The sequence below is a fragment of the Protopterus annectens genome, chromosome 3.part0 (assembly GCF_019279795.1).
Source record: "Protopterus annectens isolate FY-2018-M chromosome 3.part0, PAN1.0, whole genome shotgun sequence".
Classification (NCBI taxonomy): domain Eukaryota; kingdom Metazoa; phylum Chordata; order Ceratodontiformes; family Protopteridae; genus Protopterus; species Protopterus annectens.
In genome coordinates this window covers 943840750-943864559 of record NC_056731.1, presented here as the reverse complement: position 1 = coordinate 943864559, position 23810 = coordinate 943840750, and the positions used below count along the sequence as shown (strand labels likewise).

At 41.0% G+C, this 23810-nt stretch overlaps 1 protein-coding gene across 1 annotated transcript in view; it reads right to left on the bottom strand.

The window, feature by feature from the left end:
• KDM1B (lysine demethylase 1B) overlaps nt 1–23810 on the bottom strand; it is a 1151880-nt gene that overhangs the window by 78453 nt on the left and 1049617 nt on the right. The window contains exon 19 of the mRNA XM_044065274.1: nt 15903–16025. Coding sequence (XP_043921209.1) covers nt 15903–16025 — 123 coding nt within the window. The remainder of the gene's footprint in view (nt 1–15902; nt 16026–23810) is intronic.

The window sequence follows — 23810 nt, the reverse complement described above, 5'->3', positions numbered from 1 at the left end:
TGAAAAAGAAAAAATAGACATTTTGGAGAAATACTTATGAAGACCCTGTAGAACATAACAAAGATGTTGACTTGAATGGATAGAAAAATTAAAAAAAAAAAAAATAAATAACAGTAAGGAGTTCAAATGTACCAGATATGAAATGGGATAAAGTAACCATCAGAGAAATTGAAAAAAAATAAGAAACCTCCTAACTGGAAAACCCCAGGGCCAGATGCAGTACCTAACTTTGGCTAAAAGTATTAGCATCTTTACACAACTAAGTAGCCCTGAGTTAGAATTATTTATAAACACATCCAAACAGACACCAACCTGGTTAACAGCAGGAAAAATTATACTTCTCCTTAGGAGTGAACCTGTAAGCGGTCCTAAATACTAAAAGCCAATAACTCGCCTTCCAGTGATATACAAACTATATACTGGAATTGATACAGAGTTTATGATCATTTAGGGAAAAAAAAACTCAATTATAGCAATGGAACAAAAGGGTAACAAAAAATCATATGGAACAAAAACATTACTTGTTGCTAAATAAAACCATTACACAGAATTGTAAAACTGGGAAGAATCCAAGTATGCATGGATATATTACAAAAAGCATTTGAAAGCATTCCACATTCACTGATAAAGGAAAGCTTACAGATATATAAGATACACCCTACACTTATCAATTACATTACAGTGACAATGAAACAGTGGCAAACCACTTTGCAGTTAAGCCATGAAAGGATGCAAATTATTATCCCAGGGTAAAAATTTTAATTGTGCTACTCTAGACTGATCCTCTATCACTGCTGCTGCTTTGTCTCGGCTTTAACCCATTATGCTGTTTGCTTAACAAATTTAGCCATTGTTACAATATGGGTCCCAGAAAACAACCTTGTTTAAAGTCTTGTAAATAATAAACTGGCTCAGCTCCTCAGACACTGCAAACTTTAATAGAGCAAACGAGCAAAGAAACACGTAGTAATACTATACATATGAACAGATAACTTAGCGCTTTCACCCACATACATAGTCAGGCATCATCAGAGTAAAAAAACCCTTTCAACTTTGTTGCATTTAAAGCTATTAATTGCAAACACACCCCTCTAGGCAATCCGCCCCTACCAAAAAACAATTTGTAAATTAAAGTCACAGTAAAACATCACTCCTATGCTTATTGAAAAGCAGAGTTAACTTATAACTAGAAAAAATGTTATTCAACTTAAAACACAGACATTTTAAAAAATCTATATATAAACATATTTATATAAAAGTAATAAATACAAATAATAAATAAATATAGTAATAATAATTAACATTCTTTAAACAAATGTAGATTTATACTTTAAAATACTAGAGACTGAGATGTGATCATTAATGCCTGGAGGTCTAGCTGCATCCAGCCTCAACTGCCAGATGCACTCCCTCATCTCAAGTAAAACTTTTAAATCACCTCCCCTGTCATTAAATGGAATTCTGTATATTACAAAAAACAGAAATCTCTTAAAATTAGGGCAACTCAGACTGTGCATATACAAAGCATTATTGGTTCTTTTGTTCCTGATGTCTCTTATGTGTTCATGCTATCCTCTCCCCACAGTGGCATGTCACTCCATAAGCACTGCTATCCTGAAGAAATGAAAAAGAAGAAATAGACATTTTGGAGAAATACTTATGAAGACCCTGTAGAACATAACAAAGATGTTGACTGAATGGATAGAAAAATGAAAAAAAAATAAATAAATAACAGTAAGGAGTTCAAATGTACCGGATATGAAATGGGATAAAGTAACCGTCAGAGAAATTGAAAAAAAAAATAAGAAACCTCCTAAGTGGAAAACCCCAGGGCCAGATGCAGTACCTAACTTTGGCTAAAAGTATTAGCATCTTTACACAACTAAGTAGCCCTGAGTTAGAATTATTTATAAACACATCCAAACAGACACCAACCTGGTTAACAGCAGGAAAAACGATACTTCTCCTTAGGAGTTAACCTGTAAGCGGTCCTAAATACTAAAAGCCAATAACTCGCCTTCCAGTGATATACAAACTATATACTGGAATTGATACAGAGTTTATGATCATTTAGGGAAAAAAAAACTCAATTACAGCAATGGAACAAAAGGGTAAAAAAAATCATATGGAACAAAAACATTACTTGTTGCTAAATAAAACCATTACACAGAATTGTAAAACTGGGCAGAATCCAAGTATGCATGGATATATTACAAAAAGCATTTGAAAGCATTCCACATTCGCTGATAAAGGAAAGCTTAGAGATATATAAGATACACCCTACACTTATCAATTACATTACAGTGACAATGAAACAGTGGCAAACCACTTTGCAGTTAAGCCATGAAAGGAGGCAAATTATTATCCCATGGTAAAAATGTAAATTGGGCTATTCTAGACTGATTCTCTATCACCGCTGTTGCTTTGTCTCGGCTTTAACCCATTATGCTGTTTGCTTAACAGATTTAGCCATTGTTACAATCTGGGTCCCAGAAAACAACCTTGTTTAAAGTCTTCTCCTCTGCTTTTTTGTGGATGATGTAAAACTGTACAGTTTATCAGATTAGGAGTTGAAAGCAGAACTGCAAGTGGTTAAAACTTTCTCAAATGATGTAAGAATATCATTTGATCTTGAATGTTTAAAGTAGAAAAGCTGCAACACCAAGAAAATATCAATCTGGGATGGGAAAGTGATATAAAGAAACTTAAGCAGGAGAGAGTGTATAAATATTTGAGAACTGCTAAAAAATCAATAAACATAAACAAATGAGAATAAACTCAGTAAGGAATACTTCAAAAGATTACAATTAATAAACTAAAAACTGCCTTGACATTTAGGAATAAAGTTCACGCTATAAACCTAATTTACTCTTGCAGTTCTAACTTACAGTTTTCTGGTGACTGACTGGCCCCAAAAGGTACTGGATAAGTTGGACAAGAAAACAAGTAAAAAATGTCATGCTTAATAAATGATTATATATAAAAATCAGTCATAACAAGATTTCATATTCCTCATTCTGAAGGAGTTATTGGCCTCTTCAGAATTTATTACATGTATAGATCTGCAGCCATGGGATTACATACATATTTGCTCACCTCACCAGATCCAAACATAGTGAAAATTAAAAAAAAAAAAATTCTAAAATGACTTCTCTGCTTAGTTTGCAGAAGCATTTCAGTGTCAGGCAGGAATGGAAATTAAACCAGAAGTAGACAAACATTAGACAGAAACTGAATGTGCCAAAAAACAAAGGGAAGAATACAAGAGTAGGAGATGAAAAGGAAAGAAATGTGGTAAAGGCATAAATGTTGTGGCAAGTACAGAGATCTCCTGGAATAACCTCATGACACTCAGGATTTGACCCACGAATGGTTAAGGAGAGGTGACTTGAAACCACAATTTATTTATTACTTATTTGACATTTGTTGACTGGGTTAGTCCAACTGGGCAGATGCCCATTTTCAGCGGAGACCCAAGGAGAAAAGCTCCAGAAGACAATTACAAGTAATACGTAAACAATACATTAAGCATAATGGTACGACAAACAGTTTACCAGTAATTACTAACAGATTCATTATAAAACACAGTCACATTGGACATATAAACAGACAGTATAACAATAACAATACAGTTTCATCTAGCAACTAGTTAATAGCACAGTTTCTTGCAGTTATGAAGCAGAAGGTAGGTTAAGGAGTAAAAATGCAACAGTTTAACAGGACAAGATAGTTTTAGTGTAATAAATTTTAGGGTACAAAGGAGGATAAGAGATGAAGTGAAACAGACTATTAGGAAGGAGGGGTTAGGAAAGGGGAGAGGCAGATTAAGTTGGGTCAGTGGAAGAGCAAGTCCAAACATTTAATAGATAGTCTTAAAGTTTTTTTTGAAACAGTTTAAGTTTGAGATTGATTTTAAGAATAGTGGCAGTTTGTTCCATGCATTGACTACTGAGTAATTATAGAGAAGTTTGCCAGTTTTTTGGGGGTTTGTCTGTAGGAGGAGTTGGTCTGAGCTGCAGAGTGTACGGTTAGGAGTGTAGGGGGTGATGAGTGTTGAGAAAGCAGGGTGGGGTTGGTTTAAGATGGTGCGAGTCAGGTGTAGTTGAGGCAGAAAGTTGATGATGTAGTTCTAGCTACTGTAGGTTTTTTAGAGATAGGCAGTGGTGTGAGCGGTAGGGTAGATTAGTGGAAAATCTAGCAATTTTACTATATGTGTGTTCAAGTTTAGTCAACAGATTTGTTTGAAGGTTTGTAGGGATTGGGACAGCATATAGTAGGGTGGGTAGTAGAGAGGCTTGTGCTAATGTGAGTTTAGATTCATTTGTGAGGAATTTTTTGTTTCTATAAAGTAGGCCCAGTTTTTGATGAGTCTTTTTGATGCAGTTTTGGATGTGAAGATTTAATTTAAGTTGATGATCAATAATGATCCCTAGTAGTTCAGTTTGGGGTTCAACCTTGATAAGTGTGTTATTAAGGGAGAAGACAGTGAAGGTAGATTTGAAGGGTTGGAGAGATTTAGGAAGGAAAAGGAGTTCGGTTTTATTTGAGTTGAGAAAGAATTGGTTGGATGTTAGCCATTTTTCAACTAAGAGCAGAGAATATTGGGTTAGGGAGAGTAGGTGGGGGAGATTGACAGACGTGGAAATTATTGTACAGTCATCAGCCTATTGTACTAAAGAGGAGTGAGGACAAGAGAGATAGAGGTTGTTAGTGAAAACTTTAAACAGTAGGGGTTCATGGATGGAACCTTGGGAGCCTCAGTTTGGACTGAAGTCGTCTGGAGAGGTAGCTAGGGAACCAGGCAACAGCAGAGTTGGAGAGATTAAGGCTAGATAGCTTGGACAGAAGTAGATTGTGGGAGACAGTGTCAAAGGCCTTAGAGAGGTCAAGGACTAGACATGGGACTAATTTATTGTTGTCTCAAGATATAGAGATAGTCTGTGTAAAAGATATTAGTGCTGTAGGTGTGCTGTGGTTAGGGCGAAAGCCATGTTGTGTAGGGGTGAGGAAATTTTCCTGTATCAGATGTGCAAGGAGCTATTTATGGATGGATTTTTCAAGAATCATTGATAAGGGGGACAGAATAGCAATAGGTCTGAAATTAGAGGGGTACATGGAGTTTCCTCCTTTGTGGAGGGGAATAGCATAGAATTTCTTCCACATATCAGGAACTATGTTCTCCTGAATTGATCTGTTGATTAGTATGGAGACCGGATATGTGAAAGCTTTTGCTTGCAGTTTAAGAAAAAGAGGTGGTAAGTTATCAGTGGAAGGGGACCATGTTTTGAGTTTGCTGAAAAGTGATCTGATATAAGCAGTGGAGACAGGTTTAAGGGAGAAGGGGGATGTGTGGGAGGAAGGGGGGAGAAATAGAGGGGTAGGTACTTGTGTCTTTTTTAGCTAATTTCGGAATGGAGTCAATGAAGGAGTTCAAAAGAGAAGCAGTGTCCAAGGTAGACCTATTAGGGGAGGGATTTGGTGTAGATTGCTTCCTGGGTGTAACAGTTTGTTGACAGTATTCCAGAATTTTTTTGGGTTAGAGTGGGGGTTTTCTTGTTGCTTGAGATAAAACTTTTTTTGTCATGGTTGACTTGTTTTTTTAGTTAGATTATATAGTTCTCAGGAGCCCGCAGTAGTGGTGCTGCGGTAGCGTTGTCACATCACAGCAAGACATTGTTGCGTTCGATTCTCAGCTAGAGTGTCTTCTGTGTGGAGGCATGCGTGAATGGGCGTGCCTTCGTTGAAGGTTGTGCATCAGGGCTGGTAACTCGGAATGTAAAAATCCACTACCAAATATTAGCGGACCGGTGTTCCGCTGTGGCGACCCCTAACCGGGATAAGCCAAAAGACACAACAACATATAGTTCTTAGGAGCACTGAAAACTGGAGGGGGTTTTGTTTTTGCCAGTTTTTACAGGCGTTATCATATTTGTGCATGAGGGAGGCAAGTGTCTTGAATTGTCCAGGGAGCAAAGTTAGATTGAATTCTGATTTTCCTAAAGGGAGCCAGGGAGTTTACAGTGTTAAGAAAAAAATGATACTAATTTTAGAACAGCTTCTTCTAGGGAGAGATCATGGAGGAAGGACCAGTAAATAGAGGAGAGTATATGATTAAAGGTGTCAGGGTCACGGTTAATAATGGCATCCGGGACAGTGGACTATGTACTTGTTGGTTTACACAGTTCACTGAACATGTGGGAGAAACAGACAAATGCAGGTTCTGTAGGGTGTGATACACTCATAGCAGATGGCCTGTATACTGCAAGGCAAAATAACGTCACAAGACTCAAGTCAAACTAGAACTGGAAAAAACATGGAATAACAAGCCACTAAAATATAAACCATGCACGAGCAGCTGGTGAAATTCAAATTTCGCCAGCTGCTCGTGCATGATTTATACTTTAATGTCACAAGACTATTGTACGGGGAAATTGTGCAAACACTACAAGACTGAAGTAGTTCAGAAGCACTGGAAACATGAACCACAAAGCATTGTAGACAACAATGAATTAAGTTTATATCACACAGGATAACCCATTACCAACACTCCAAAAAATAAATGTGAGAAAACAGATAAGGAGTCCAAGAAAAAAGACAAAAGTAGCACTGATCACTGAAACTGCCACACCCAGTTAATTACAGTGTCTTACGTACAGAGACACAGTCATAAAATAATAGAATTTGCAGGCAGATGTCAGAGCAATGAGGAAGAAAGATACCCAGACAGTTCCAATAGTAGTATGAGCAACAGATCTGATAACTAATTTGCAGTCTTACTTAGATATGCTACCAAGTAACTCTGTATGAATTACAGAAGGAGTCAATTCTGGGCATATTTTGGGTGCTGTAAAGAGCACTTTTGGCTAACATAAAAGATTGAAACAATACTAACTTCATTAACTTTAATCATCCCCTGACTTAGGAGTGTGGTCCACTCTTGTCACGGTATTAGTAGAAACCCAAAAGACTGGGAGAAATTAAAGCAAGAGGAGCAATGCATGTGTACATCATATATGCATACCTAATCCTTCTGATAACTATGCAGGGTAGTCATCACCTTGACCTATACGCTGCATCTGAAACCTCCACATCCTGTTGGGGTCAGCTCTGCAGTGGTCCAGACTACTTACCTCTTCCTGGGAAGGGCAGACTGGCAGCAGCCGCTCACTACTAACTCCCCTGCCCAGCTCTTCCAGCTTCCCCTGCTTCTAATCAAAGTTTATCTGTAGCTCAGTCAGACCTTTATTCTGCTACATTACAGAGCTGGACATAAGAAAGTTTTGACCCTAAAGCTGGAATAAGATCTTTCTATGATCTGGATGGATAAGAATATGAAGGTAAGCATCTTTCAGCTCTAGCATGCAGAATCGGTCCTTCCTGCATTAGAAGATGGAGTAGCGTTTGAACTAAATATTTTCACCTTCCATAAAAGAAAGCAAGTCAAGTTCCTGAGATTCAAGAACTGGTCTTAAGTACCTCATTTTTTTGAGAACAAGAAAATAAAATGAAGAGATTCCCTTCCTCTCTTGGAGTTACTCTAACTCGGAGTAATGTTTTACGGAAGGAGGAGGAGGAGGAAAGTTCTTGATGCATGGCTACTACACAAAATCCAGAACATGATCCTGATCCAGGAAGTGGCTCACCTACTAGTCGTGTGTGTGTGTGTGTGTGTGTGTGTTGGGGGAGGAGTGAAGTCACACTGCTGCTGCTGGAGATTCCACCACCTCTTCTACTGTATCTGGGAAATAGACACTCTCACTGGGATGTGGTATTTAAAAGGATGCTTCTCCTTTCCCTTCTAAAGTATTTAGTCAGTGATGTTGACTTTTAGAATCTGAATAAATGTTGGAAAGCGCAGACTAATCCTTGTGAGCTTTAAGAGGCTGTAATCAGTGGAAGCGGCATTCTGCAACTAATGTTCTATACTCATACGAAGCACAAAGACATGCAAGCCACATGTGCCTCCTCAACAGAGTCCTGACTTCAGTGTTAATGATGTCAAACATCTACAATGATTTAGAGTAAGCTTCTGAATGGCCATCTAGGTTTTTGCTTTGTTTTGATCTTGGAACCAGGCAGCATATCCAATGAGATCTCTCTAATTCTCATGGAGATATCCCCAGCATACGATGAGATGTACATTATGATTAGAAATGTGACAGCACAAAGTTAAAATCACAAACCTTTCTCCCCTGAAAGATCAAAGCTATCTGACTCCTTATCTGTGATTAGGTCACTCAGTAAGTGATGCTGATATTAACAGACATATTCTGCCACTTTTGCTGCAGAGGTATCTGCAGGATGCTGAACCATAAAGGAGTGCATCATCCAGTGTGACATAGCTAATGGCTTGCCAGGAGCTTTCTAAGCTGAATTTCATTACTGAGCAACTGATGGAGAGGATCGGAGAGGAGAGCCACTCTGGGCTGTGGTTTCAGACATCCCAAATACTCAAATAAGGCTTCTATAACATGGTCAAATGAATGATCCAGTCTTTCTGCTTGCTTAGCAGACAGCAATGGACGTGAACGTAAAGCCATCTTTTTTGTGAAGTCACTGACGGCCTTGATGAATGCCAAGAACTCTTGCTAACAAAAGTCTTTAGAGGAATCTACCAGGGCAGTAGCAAAACTACACTGGCAGCTTCCAGCTTGTGAGAGATTCTCCTGTTAGTCTGCAAATATTTATTTTCCAGTGGCTTTTAGTGTTGAATCAGGAATTCCACAGGCACAAAGGAATCAAATTATCTGATTTCATCAAGTCAAAAGGGGATTCAGTAGAAAAAGAAGCTAAGGTAATATACTGCACATTAGAACCAGCTAGCCTAGGGAAGCTTTCCACCACTATGGTTGAAAACTGACACCATGTCTTAATACCATCAACATCTTAGCATTCTGTTTCAATAACAAAAACTTATTTTGTAGGTGTATTACATTTGATGAGCTACCTGCAGTCTTCAGTAAGAAAAACAGTGGAATTCTTCTTCTTCATCTCTAGATCATCAGGCCTTCTTTGCTAACAATAGTCTTCTAATGAGCCATTATCAGAAGAAAGAGTAGGTCTTCTTGAAAATATGCTTTTTTTATTTTCTGCCGGACAAGGACTGGGCTACTGACAAAGTCAATAACCCTATGCACATAGCTTTAGTTCGGCTAAAAAGCACAGTGGCAAAAGAAAAGTCCTACGGACTTCAAGTTACTAGATTTGGTACCCGAGGCCGAAACAATAAACAGAGATGGTATGTTCATTTTGAGATTCCATCTTTCTGGACACACTTGCCTTTATGAATCATGAATTTTAAAAATTCAAACAATTTGCAAAATAGCTAATCAAGTTATTATGTGATTGCTGAAAACTACATAGAGAAATAATTAAATGAAAACTATGTATATAAGGAATGGCTCTGAATACCCCCTCAAATGTAGAATAAAGATTAGTTGTGTAAAATCTTACCATAACCATTGATATCATTCTCTTCCATGTTGCAGCATTCTTACTGTGGCATCCTCTGCCTCTGGTGACCTGAACGTCTGGCTCCTATGCAAAAGCTTTTAGCATGGCTGCTGCTAGGTGCATGAAAAGTCACACGCAGGGACATAAACCATGGGCTTTAAATGTGACGTCTGCATACACAGAACTGACTGCCCAGTTGGACAACAGCCTAAGGAGAAAAAGCAAGATGCCATCCAGAGAGGGTAAATGTGATTAAGCGGGATAGGAGGGAGGGAATACTGCAACATGGAAGAGAAGGACATCTATGGCTATGGTAAGATTTTACACAACTACTCTATGTCCATCTATTCTCATGTTGCAGTATTCTTACTGTCGGAAAGTACCACAGCTCAAGTTGAGAAAGGGGTGGAGGAAGAAGCAGCAGTCTCCAGGAAGCCATGGAGGATGGCCCTTGCAAATCCTGCCCTGGCTCTGGATATATTGTCCAATTTATAATGTCTGGTAAAGGTATGCATAGAGGATCATGTGACTGCCTCTAGTATGATGGCCGTATCCAGGCCTTTAAGGAAGGCTCCTGACGAGGCCACTGCTCTAGTAAAATGTGCCTTAACATTGTAGGGTAAGTCTTTGCCATAAAAGGAGTAACAGAAGGCAACAGTTTTTCATACCCAGGAAGATATTGTCGGTTTGGATACAGGTTTCCACAGAGCCCTGGGGTGAAAGGATACAAAGAGTTGATTGGACTTTCTAATGCTCTTGGTCTTGTCCAGGTAAAATCTTGTCTGTGGACATCAAGGGAGTGGAGCACTCTCTCACTGTCGTTTTGTGGAGAAGGGAAGAAGGTGGGTAAATGAACAGACTGGTTGAGGGACAGTTCATTGACCACTTTGGGCATGAAGAAGGGATTTGTGCAAAAGATTACCCTGTCTTTGTGGAAGATAGTAAAGGGTGGGGATGCCATGAGTGCTTGCAGCTCAGAGAATCACCTAGCTGAAGTAAGGGCTGCTAATAGGACAGAGAGGCAAAGCTTGCCAGTTCAAAGGAGACAATGGTGAGTTTTTCCAGTACGTAGTTCAAGTCCCAATGGGGGGATAGGTTTTCTCAGTGGTCTGACGTGGAGAACCCACTTCAGAAAAAGTCTGACCTCCAGTCTGGAAAGGAGGCAGGTATCCATAGGTAAGCAGACTTAAATGGCAGATAAGTGGACTTTCAATGAAGAGTATGAAAGTTCTGATTTCAGGAGCTCACACATATAGGCTAGAACTAACGGTACATCCACTTGGAAGGGGTCTTGTTGGCTTTGGAGATACCAATTAGGCAACCTTTTCCACTTGGAAACGTAGGATCTCCTGGTAGTGGGTTTCCTGACCTCCTGCAGGTTGGATAGCACATCCTCTGAGTACAGGTGTCTGAAAGGGATCGGTAGTTTATAATCCACAGGTTTACACAGAATGTTTCCAGGTGTGGATAAATCAGAGATCCCTTCTGTTGTATGAGTAGGTCCACCTTGTGAGGTAACTTGTGGTGATTGCCCTTAGCAAGAGATAGAAGGGGGAACCAATACTGCCTCAACCAATAGGGAGTCACCAGCAAGATTTTTGGCTTGTCCTTCTGGATTTTCAGTAGAACTTTCTGAATGGGTGGGAAGGCATAAATGAACAGTCCCTTCCAAGACATCGAAAAGGCATCCACTCTCCAAGCTGGTAGAGAGGGTGTTCTGGAGCAGAATAGCTGCAGTTGTCTGTTCTGAAGGGAGACAAACAGATCTATCTATGGTATGCCCCATTGGTGGACAATGTCTAAGAACACATCTCTGTGTAACATCCACTTATGATGTTGAGAGAAGGATTTGCTGAGGGCATCTGCCTGATGGTTGTCTTGGGATGGAATGTAGACCACATGCAGTGTGATACTGTACTGGGTGGCTAACTCCCATGCCTGTATTGCAATCCTGCAGAGTAAATAGGATCTGCCCCCCCCCCCTGTTTGTTGATGTACCACATCACAGTTGTGTTGTCTGTGAAGATTTGGATGGAAGGGGCCTGGCTGAATAAGGAAGGAAGGAAGGTCTGGAGGGCTTGAAGGAGAGGAGTCACCTCCCTCATGTTGATATGCTTTTTCTGGAGAGAGGGCTCCCATTGAGCCTGCACCTTGAGGTCGTTCATAGTGGCCCCCCACTGTAGATCTGAGGCATCTGTGTGCATAGATTGCTCTGCCTTGGTGAGTTGCAGAGGTAGGCCTGGATTCTGGTTTACTTGTTGGATCCACCACCTCAACTCTGTCTTTAGGCAGGGTAGGAAGGGCATCTGAAATTTCAGGGGGTGATTGTGCTGTGACCATACATTTTTTAAGTACCACTGGAACTTTTTCATGTGCAACCTGGCTAGAGGTAGCATAGGAAATGTAGCTGGCATAGGAAATGTAGCTGACATGAGGCCCAGAAGACAGAGAAACTGCCTGGCAGAAATGTGGTTGACCATAAGTAGCTCCTGGAAGAAGGTGGTCAGGGAGTAGACTTTGTCCTGAGGAAGGAAGGAATTTATCAGGTCTACTCTTATCTTGCAGCCCAAGAAAGTTTGGTCTTGGGTTGGGGTGAGGGAGGTCTTTGTCAGGTTGAGAGTGAACCCCGAGCTCTGAAGTGGGGACATAGTGAGTTTTAAGTGGGTCCTGAGAGTATTTTCCTCTTCTGCTAAAATGAGTAGGTTGTCCAGGTAAGGGTACATTTGCATGCCTTTTGTTCTGCAGTAGGCTACTGCTGGGGACAGACACTTTGTGAAGACCCTTGGTAAACCAAAGGGAAAGCCAGTAAACTGAAAGTGTGAGGATGGCACAGCAAAGTGTAAAAATTTCCTGTAGTCTGGGTGGATGGGGATATGGAGGTATGCCTCCTCCTGATCCAAAGAGGCCATGAATGCTCTGGGTGGCAGTAGTGAAAGAAGGGTTTGAAGGAATAACATTCTGAAAGAAGGGACCTGCAGGAAGGGATTTAGCAGGGACAAGTCCAGAATGGGCCTCCAAGGGCCATCCTTTTTTGGTACTAGGAAAAGTCTGGAGTAGAACCCCTGACCTTCTTGGTTTGAGGGGACCCTTTCTATGGCCCCTTCTGAGAGAAGATCTTGGATGATCTGAGGAATTAGATATAGTTGTTTTTTCTGGGGGAAGGGTATGTCTTGCGGAAGGGGTTTTTCCCACCAGGTCATAAAGTACCCCTTTTCCACTATTGATAAGACCCAGTGGTCTGAGGTGACCTCTTTCCAAATGGGTAGACAGTCAGAGGGGTAGGTGGCTTAGAAAAAACAGTGTGTGACTGCCTATCTGGAAAGGGCTGCCTGGGGGTGCATTGTGTAGAGGCTGTCCTGGGGGAAGCAGCGTTTCTGGATCCTTTTCTGTGCCTCAAAGAAGAGGAGAAGGATGGGGCAGGGGGCCCTCCTGACAAAGGTGGGCTTGGCTGGGTAGTTTCTATAGAATGTTGGAATAGGTGAGATCAATAAATGTTTGAGGTCCTGAAGTTCTTTGCTTTTTTTCCTGAAGGTTTTTGAACAGCTCAGCGGACTGTTTGCCAAACAGGAATTTATTGTCTAGGGGTGCATCCAAATATTTTGTACTTAAAATCATCAGGTAGTGGCTGTAGTCAGAGCCAGGAATACTTGTGCAGAACAGAAGCTGAAGCAGCAGATCTGGCTGAAGCCTCAGCAGCATCATAGCTGCACTTTATAGAATGTCAGGCAACCTGTGCTGCTAATGAGATGCTACCTGTGTTTTGTTTGGAGAGTCAGGCAGGTTAGAAAGTAATGAAGTTGCCTGGGAAACCATGCCTAGGGCATATTTAAGCATGTGGGTCTGATAACTGATTGCCTTGAAGGCTAGTGTGGAAGAAGTGTAAATCTTTTTTCTCAGTCTGTCCATTATCTTACTGTCCTTGTAGGAAGTTGAAGGGAAGATGAGGGAATTCTTCTGGATTGTTTATCTGGGACCACTGCAATGACTGCAGAATCTGCCATAGGAGACGATGAGGTAACTGTGATCATCAGGGACTTTATAAAAAAAAAAACTGTCAGGTCTTTTGGGTGCTGGGGACTGTGATTCAGGGATCTTGGAGGTTGCGGCAAATGCATCCAGGTAAGCTGGAATCACAGGGGGGAGTGCAGAGGGGGAGGGTGATTCCATTTTAAGCAGTTCAAAGTACCTCTTTTGAACCTCCATCATCTGTGTGGCATCCCATTTGAAATACTCCCTCATTTTGGATATAGTTTGGAAATATCTGCAGGTGTGGAGTCCCATTCCATGGAGTCCTCATATGGGGAGTAGTAGTTCAGGGGAGAAGCTAGCTGGGATGTATATGTCAAAGATTCATCTGAAGAGGAGGAAGAGGAATCTTCCTCCTGAGTCTGACCAGGTGGAATGGAAGAAACAGAATCTAGCCTAGTGCTGAGAGTAGGCAAAGTAGTAGCAAGAAAAGCTATGGGCCTAAGAGCCATAAAGGCCTGTACCAAAGACTGGAAGAATGCTTGCCAGTCTGGTTGGTTTTCAGTTGAAGAAGTAATATGTTTGTTTTTTTTCTTACTCTTAAGAGGAATGGTCTTAGTGGTGGATAGTGAAGGAGCAGGCCTAGGATTGGGCACCTGGCCTGTGGGAGAAGAGTCCTGTTCTGGCACCATGGGCAGCTGTCTGGTGAAGCCCGGTTTCCCCCTCAACATCAGCCGAAGCCGACGTCAGAATAACCTCCTAGGACATGCCGACTGGAGATTGGAGGGCAGCTTCCACAAAAGTACCTGCCAAAGTCGCCAGTTCTTCCGGACGTCCCTCAGCCCCTAGACCAGTAGCTGGCAGGACGTCCAACATCGGAGGGGCAGATACAGTAGGCCTTGCAACCTTGGCCTTCTGTTTAGGTGGCTCCACTTCGATGTCCAACTCAGGATCCATGCCTAAGGCTAATCGCTTTAGATGCCTGTTCTCCAGGAAACATCTCAGGGCTGCCAGACGACTATGAAGGGTTTTAGGGATGAACAATTGGCGAATGCTACAGGTCGTATGGTCGTGGGATTGGCCTAAGCAAAACAAACCAAGCTCATTGGAATCCTTGTGCGGAATCTGACAGGTGCACTTACATTTCTCCTTGCTAGATGACATTGACTATTTAAAAGGGGGCAACAGTAACCTAAACTCAAGAAAAAACAGAAAATTCCCCAATTGGGTACTTAACTTTAGACTTCTTCTGAAGCACAGAGCAAAATAAGCAAGCTGTCGTTTGTCTGCGGCAGAGAAGTTCTGAGGTCTGTGCATGCAGACATCACATTTAAGGCCCATGGTTTATGGCCCTGCATGTGACATCCCACGTACCTAACAGCAACCAGGCTTAAGCTTTTGCAAAGGAGCCGGACATTCGGGTCGCCTGAGGTGGAGGATCCCACACTGAGAATACTGCAACATGAGAACAGAAGGGCATCACAAGCTAAGCTCTATTTAATGTCAAAAACAGTAAAGAAATTAAGGTAGGGAAGGTCTGTCTTTCCTTCATTAGAGCATTCCCCCAATATCAAGGAAAAAAAATATGTTTTCAGTAAAGGTAGAAGTGAAACTTAACATACTGTTGAAGAAGAATATTGGAAGCACTTAATGGAAAACAGCTGTGATGATCCATGGCACAAAGATAAACTTTATGACCAAATAATGCTTTCCCGCTACCAGTTTTGTAATAGTAAACTGAAATTCTGTCAGTCCAATAAATCACTGCTAAAAGCATTAACTAAGTTTACTGCTTTATTTTATTGCATCTTGTGTGAGGTATACTGGTGTGTTTTTTTTTAGCTATGACTAAATAGTGCATAAATGGGCGTGCCTTCGTTGAAGGTTGGGTTTCGAGCTGGCACCTCGGCATTTCGTAAAAATCGACTGCCAATCATTAGCGGACCGGAGTTCCGCTGTGGCGACCCCTTACCGGGAAAAAGACGAAAGACAAACAACAACAACTAGAAATATTTTGATGACTATGTATTCATTTTTCTGCTGTAATTATTGCTTGACATTATTCTTCTAGGTTTACATTGTAAAGCAGGTTATTTTACACAAACAAATTCATCCAAATATACATCCTGGAATTCATATGATACCAATGAACTTTGCATAATTTTCTCTTAGCTTTGTACTCTCTTCAACGGCATGAGTAAAACCTTATGAGACATTTTCAGATGAAAAATGAGCAAATCAACAATATACAAATTAATATTTACTTCACTGACAAGAAAAGGAATACTTGCTTGAAACAAATCCGAAGTACTCACTACAACCAGAGCTGACAATATTCACAAGGTGATAACAGTCTAGGTTCTAAATTTCTGCTACCTATTCTACTTATTAAAAACTTTACAACATTTTTTTTCAGTTATTGGGCATTAGAATATTATAAGTGAACATTTTTTTCATGTGTTACGATAAAGAAAGGTCAATACCTGCTCCTTGAAAAGTTCTCGAAGAACAATCATGCACTCGTCTGCTACCTGCTTGTCGTCCATCTCTCTAATTAAAGTTGCAGAATCTCCCGTAATCACAGACATCAAAACAGATTGGTTACCCTAAAAAAAACATGTTTTACAATTCATTTTAACTATATAAATTTTTACTCTGTTTTCTACAAAGAATTCAACATAAAAAATGTACTTATCTGTTTATCTTACTCATTGTCACTTCCCTAAGTACTATACAGACTAAACGGTTCAGAAATGCCCATGTGCTACTACTGTAACTAATGACCTTGTAGAACATTGTCAACACTTTTCTACTACATCTTTACCAGGATTATTAAAACAACATATAACTATGCAGTTTTAAGTCTTGACGATGAGACCGCAGGCAGCACTTTCCTAAGGCAGAAAATATAACACCGTACTTGTGGACTCATTTGCAACCATGAATGGCTACTTAAACTTTGCAGTGCTACTCAGTCAGGATATATTGAATGAAAAGGGTGCATGACGATAAAGGATTTGGCCGGATAGAATAGCAGTGATGAAATTACCATACAGCGTGGATGGAATATATGAAACAAGCCACCAGCAGAAACTGGAGCAACAGCAGAAAAACAAATGACTCAATGAGACAACTCACTTTCAGTAATGATAAAACTCCCTGTATAAATATTAAAGTGTACATGAAAAATGTCAAAACCAACTCGGAGTTTAATCTACAGAAACTGGCCATTTGCTGACACAACAACCCAACTGCTATTTCCTGGAAAAAGAGACTGTCATGATGATAGGCTTCTTGTAGGGATGACACTAAGAATCCCACCCTCATCCTACGTCTTCCCTTCAGTGCAAAACTAAATTAAATCCAGGAATGTAAACTTCACCCTGCTAAGGCACACAGCTATTTCAAAGTCTATATGAGTATATCTACATGCAAGATTTCCACAGTCCTTCATACTCTAAAGAACGGTAGTGGTTTCTGAGATAAAGGAACGGAGTCCTTAATCAAGGGATCATCACCAGGACAAAGAATGAAGTAGAAACTTAAGTAAATTATTACAAATCTATACATATACTGCAATGGATAAACTAAATTGTTTTGAAAACAGAGCCTTTAAGAAAGAAGTTTCATGTCCTGCTGACTGTACACTTCATGTAATCTAGAATTAGCTTCAAACTTTCTGAAAAACATGGATTAGAAAACAATGATAATGGAGTAAAAACTGAAACAGTCAATGAACTTTGAACTCAGGAGCTGCAAACAGTTTTCCACTATGGGCTATTTTTTAATTAGATTTGTAACTACTGATAAAATTAACAACTGGCTTTAAGCACACAACGATTACACTTATAATCAAGAAAAAATATATTTTGAAATAATAGTGAAACTACAGAGGCACAGCAATTTGGCAGTGTGTTTATTATACTCTCATCATTTATATCTGATTTTATAACAGGAAGTACTAACTCTGTATTTGATTTTAAGGCAAAATCGGTTATAACAAACTGATCTAATTATATCTGTAATTCCTCCTAATGGAAAATGCAATTTGCTTCATTCCAGCAGCTGCAAAATGGTAGTAAGGCCTGCACCCCAGAACCATTCTCAATACTGAAGCAAATAGTTCAAAACTATTAAATACAAGGAGCTATTAACTCGTACTTCCATTACTCTGAAAATATTTTAATGAAAGAAGCCAGGTATTTACTCACCACAAGACTCCTCTACAGTGGGTGATGGTTTGAATTTCCTCTTTTAATGCAACCAACTTGCACATTTATGAATCTTCTCACATTCCTGTGCTCAGGTATAACTGCATATCATGCTACTTCGTATGATACATGTGATATGTTAGGATGGTACATACAGGTCTAAACAACTTAGTTTTACTTTCATCCACTGGAGAAGCACAACATGCAAGAAATGAAGAGTACAGTTGTGTACACTTACCATAACTGCAGATGTTCGAGTGTATTCACTGTTGCAGTCCTAACATATGGGTTACCAGAGTCCTCGGTATATGAAGTCAGCTGCAGTCGGCTGTAAAACTGATGTCAGAACGTCAGGTATAAAAGGGAGGCAGCCAACGTCATTTCCTCAGTTTTTCTTGCCTTAACTGTCAGGAGCCCCCAAAGGAAGGCTAACCCAGGAAGGAAACACCCTGGAAACATGCCATCCAAAAAATAAAATATCTAGTCTGTGCCTTAGGAAAAAAGGGGGAATGGAGGGTGGGAAACCAGAACTGCAACAGTGAATACACTCGAACATTTACATTTATGGTAAGTGTACACAACTGTACTATGTTCTTCGTGTTTCACTGTTGCAGTCCTAACATATGGGTTGATTCCCAAAGCCCAGGAAGAAAACAAAGGGGGGAGGAAGAATCACAGATTAAGGGTTGGTAAGGAGGCCTTGCAAAACTGCAGAGGCAAAACCAGCCCTGGATTTAGAAAACAAAGGTAGATTGTAATGCTTTGTGAAAGTATGGACAGAAGACCAAGCAGCTGCTTCTAGAATGTCCTTAGTAGGCACACCTCACAAAATGGGTCCTAATACCCTGTGGGGGAACCTTCCCATGCTGCAGGTAACAAAAGTGAATACAATGAGCAATCTATTTGGTGATGGTTTGTTTCGAAATAGCTTTACCCCGAACCCCAGGAGCAAAACTAACCAACAACTGCTCAGACTTCCGAAACGGTTTAGTCCTGTTTAAGTAAACTCTCAGCTGTCTATGCACATCAAGACAGTGCAGAATCCTTTCCCCTTTATTCTGGGGGTTATTGAAAAAGGTAGGCAGGTGAATAGACTGGTTAAGGGTCAGGCTGGAAACCACCTTAGGCATAAAGGAGGGATTAGTTCTCAGAGAAACCTGATCTGCATGAAAAATAATGAAAGGTTCTACTGCCATTAAGGCTTGCAGCTCCAAAACCCTTCTGGCAGAAGTAATAGCCAAATGAAAAGCAGTCTTCTAGGAGAGAAACTTTAAATCTGCAGAGGTAGCTGGTTCAAAGGGAGGTAGAGTAAGCTTCTCCAGGACAAAATTAAGATCCCAAGCAGGAGTAGGAGCTCTTCTGGGAGGTCTAAGATTGCTAGCTCCCCTCAGGAACTGCTTCATCAAGGGGTGAGAAAAAAAATGGGTTGCTCAAAAGAACAATGAGCCGAAATTGCTGAAGCATGAATCTTGACTGAAGAAAAGGAAAGTCCACCATTAGCCTGCTAGGTAGTCAAGAATGAGTGAAAGAGAAGGATGAGAAGAGTCTTCTCCTTTAGCTAGCATCCAAGAGCAAAATCTATTCCATTTATATGCATAGTATTTTCTGGTGCTACGCCTCCTGGCCTCATGAAGAACTTCATCCACCTGTTGGGAAAGATTTAAAGTATTAGCCAGACAGTTAAATGCAGAGTTTGAAGACCGGAGTCATTGAGAATGCTTGCTTTGGGAACCTGGCTTAGAACTTCTCAATTTAGAAGAAGAAAAATGCCATTGTTTAGCCTTTTGAGGGGTAGAAGCCTGCCCTCTGGAAGATCTGAAACCCCTAGGCCTAGAGCAGCCCTGCTTGCCAGGATCAGGGAAAGACCAATTCTTGGAAGGATAATGCCTACTAAACCGAGGAGGCTGAACCTGAAGGAAATCTTTAACAGCTTGCTTAGATTTCGCCTTATCCTCCAACTTCTTCAGTACTTCCTCACGCTTGTTACCAAAAAGGTTGTCTTTGTGCAAAGGAACATCCAGCAATTTAGATTTAACAGGTTCCGAAAGAGGCTGCTCCCTAAGCCAAGCACACCTTCTAATAATGGAACCAGTGGCTGCTGCTCTGCAGGAAGCCTCCAAGGTGTCAAAACCACAATGTAGTGAATGCTTATTAACTAGAGTGGCAGAATTTAGTAAATCTTGTAAGTCTTTGTTCTCCGACATGGAAGGAACATCCCCAAGTTTAGCCTTAATAGCTTCCAAAGTATGCTGCTTAAGCATGTGAAAAAGACAATTCACAGATCTAATGGCAAGAGTTGCGGAGGTATAGACTTTTTTACCCCACCTGTCCAAGACCCTAGACTCCTTATCAGAAGGTACAGAGTTTTTAGCAACAGTAGCCTTAACACCCTTGGGGTCTTGAGAAATAATCTCAGGATCAGCAGTAGGATTTTTGAAAAGAAATTGATGAGAATCAGGAACCCTATAATACCTATTAGGTTTTCTGGGGGCAGGAGGAATAGAATTAGGAGTTAAAGAATCTTCCATGAAAACATCATCCACAACTTCCAAAACTGGAGGAATAGTCAGGGGCTTATGCTGTGGAAAATCCAAAAATTCCCTGATTCTTTTCTTAGACTGAGGAAAATCATGACTTTTCCATTTAAAGTGCTCCCTAAGAATATTCAAAGTATCCCCAAAGGAAACATCTTCTAGAGGGGAGGCAGAAGGGATAGACTCTTCAGCATCAGAATCCTCAAAGCCAGAAAAAAGTTGAGAATTTCCTTCTTCACCAGCAAAAATACTGGAAACCTCAGAATCTGAGACAGACAAAACATCAGAAGACAATTCCCTAGCCCTCTTGGAAGGGGGGGGGGGGGCGGGTTGACAGCGGGGAAAGAAGATCACTAGCCATCTTTAACAACTGGGACTGAGGCAAAGGAGGGGAGGCCGACGCCTGCTTGTGAGTAGATTTGCGGCTGGAAGGTTTGATAGAAATCCGGAGGGACTCGGGAGGCCTAGCAACCGGAGAAGTCTGAATTAAGGTAGTCAGTCTGGCTCTGGTCTCATGTCGAAGAGAAGAGGCGTCAGAAGCCAGTGCCTGCATAGCGGCTCCGGACCTATCTGAGGCGGCAACAGGCGGAGGGTCTAAAAACGAAACAGCAGCCTGCAGCATGGAGGACTCCGTAAAGGTCTCGGCAGAGGCCTCCAGCTGAAAATCTGCAGACTGCAGGGGCTGCAAAAGCACCTCACTGACTACCGCTGGGCTGATGACCAATTTTACCGGTGCGTCGTCAGCAGATTTAACCCTAGGCCTGTCGCGGTCCTTGTCCTTGCGTTTCCTAGGTACATCTGAAGTTGGGAGACCAGAAGATGTCATACTGACAAACTTAGGCCAGACTCCGAGATGCTTTTAAAAATCTTAGATCTACGGCGTATGGTATGCGGGTTGAAGGAAGCACAGAGATCACAATTAGGGACGTCGTGCTCAAGGCCCAAACAAGTTATACAATAGGAATGAAAATCATGGTGTGGAATCTGTTTTCCACAGGCAAAACAGGTATTAACTTTATCTGACATTTGTTAAAGCAAGAAAAGAGGATCCCCAATGGGGTACTTATCTGAGGGCGTCTTCAACTTGGTAGTTGGAATGCAAAATGAAGGTAAAGAGCCGACCGGCACTAGTACGAATTGCATCTGCTTCAGGCTCCGTGGCAAGAAAGACTGAGGAAATGGCGTCGGCTGCCTCTCTTTATACCTGACATTCTGACATCAGTTTTACAGCCGACGGGCAGCTGACGTCGTATACCGAGGACTCTGGTATTCGAGCCGACTGAGGGCTACCGGGAGCCAGATAACCGATATGTTAGGACTGCAACAGTGAAACACGAAGAACATCAACAAAAAATCACAAGAAATAGGATAATAAGTTATATACCCACCAGACCTTTTGGGAAATCTGTCTGTAGGTGAAAGGCGAAGAGGCTGCTCAGACACTGGGAGATGGCAGGATGTTAATAACTGCAGAAAGTCTCCTTACAGATTAAATAATATGAGGAGTATATTCAGAGGCCTACAGTGGGCAACTGCTGGGAAGAATCTCAACTTGTGAAAAATTAAGCCTCTTGGGAGGACAGGGCTGGGAATCCTAAATGCAATGGATAAGAAAGAAGAGTCCTAAAGCAATGATGTGCCAAAACAGATTAGACTCATCTAACACAGCCCCAAAATATTGTTTGGTAAAAATGGGAACTGATGACCAAGAGGGTATGATGCAACAGTCTGCAATGAAGAGACACTACAAAGCAAAAACCAGAGGGGTGGCTTGTAATAGTATCAGTTTCAGTTGGCAGTTTGGATAACGGTTACTAATGCAACTGTTGTTTCCCTGGCAACATAAAACAGGAGAGTCAAAACTGGAATTTAAAATCAATATTTTCACTTCCCCATGTAGGATGCTGCACCTCTCTTGCTTACTACAATCAACTCCAAGGTAAATGTAATTCAAGGAAAGGAGGACCCCCCCCCCCCTCTAGTGACCTCCATCAATTAAAATACATTTCTCAGCTGCAAATTATGGGCGAAGTGGTCATCAATTAGTCTGCCTCCTGCATTTTGTCTAATGAAACCCTATCCTGATACAAGATTGTATAACACCCATCACAGATCAACACCTATACGTCTGTGATTCCCCTAGCGGAATCAGTGCCACCATAAATAAAAGATGTATTCTTGCAGACAGCTGATCTTCAAGAGGTACCTCCCTTATGGTTCCTTAGTTGGATATTACTTCATCAACTATAATTCAGCACTTTTTTCAGCCACATCCTGCATTTGGAGATGTCTGTGCTCTAACATAATGCCCTGACCACGTAGGATCTTTTGCTACTGCAGCCCACCAGTTTATCCCCTTGCAACTAGTGAGCATCTCCCTGTAGACTGAGCTACACAGATTCAACATCCCATTAGTAAACAAGTGACACAGAAAATTACACACTTGCCCAACTTACAGAGAATACCAACAGTAATCTGCTGATGAACAAGCCATTAATCTGCAGCAGCAGAATAGGAAGGAGGGTATTCCTTATCCATAGGCAAATACTAGGTTATTTGCCCCTGTGGGCCATTTTAAGCCTAGCCAATTTCCCTTTTTGTACTCAAGAAAAACCCTCCATCTGGTTATAGACTTGCCTTACCCATCCCATGGTAGATAATTGTAAATTACTCCTACTAAGAATAAATGGGATCATACCATAGATAATCTGAGGGGACCCATGCATGAGATACAGCATTTAAGAACTGCCTCTGTCCATTAGTAGTATACAGATCAGTTCTGGGGTAAATTTCCTGTTTTTCATCCATATGTCTAAGTTGTGCTTGAATATAAACAGGGATGTACTTTGTTTTATGTGGATATGCAGTCTGTTCTGCAGCAGCGGTATCCTCTGCGAGATATAACTTTCCTCCCAAACCGCACTACTGATTTTGCAGAGGAGGTTTATATCCCTGAACTAAGTATTTCTGATGCCATTTGACTTGCTGATGTGCAGTAAATCCATCAGTAATGGATTAGATGATGTTTTGTATGGCAGATACAGGTCACTTCTTAGCAGTCTGCAGGATGCAAAGTATAGTGATAGGGCTTTGGGTCAGTCCATGCAAGATATGTTTATATCTTGTATCCTTTTAGTAAGGTATTTCCATGGGCATTCTAGTTTTTGCATGTGTCTAAAGCGATGCATGCTAAAGGGGTCATTATATTCAATGATTGCCCTAATGAGGGCTGTGTAAAGGGGCACAATGACATGCCTAGACCTAGACACAATCCCTTTGTTTATAAGCTGTGCAATATAGAAGGACTTTCTTACAACAAAAAACACATGCAGGTCACAAATTAGGTCACTGTCCATACAATTTCCCAAATCCTGAACAACTGGGTCAGCTCTTACGGGCGTATTATCTATTTAGTAGTTCCCTGGGGTAGATACAATAATGCATTTTTGGCATTTAGTTCCAATTCATGATCATAGCACCAGTAATTTATTTGGAACAAACCTTCCTGCAGGATGGCTAAGTCATCTGGGGATTCAATGACTGCTCCTAGCCTGCAATTATCTATAAACTTAGTCAGACAGAGTCCTTTGGTATTGACTTTTACTTCAGAAAAGTAGATGCCAAACAGGAGCTATCCCAACACAGA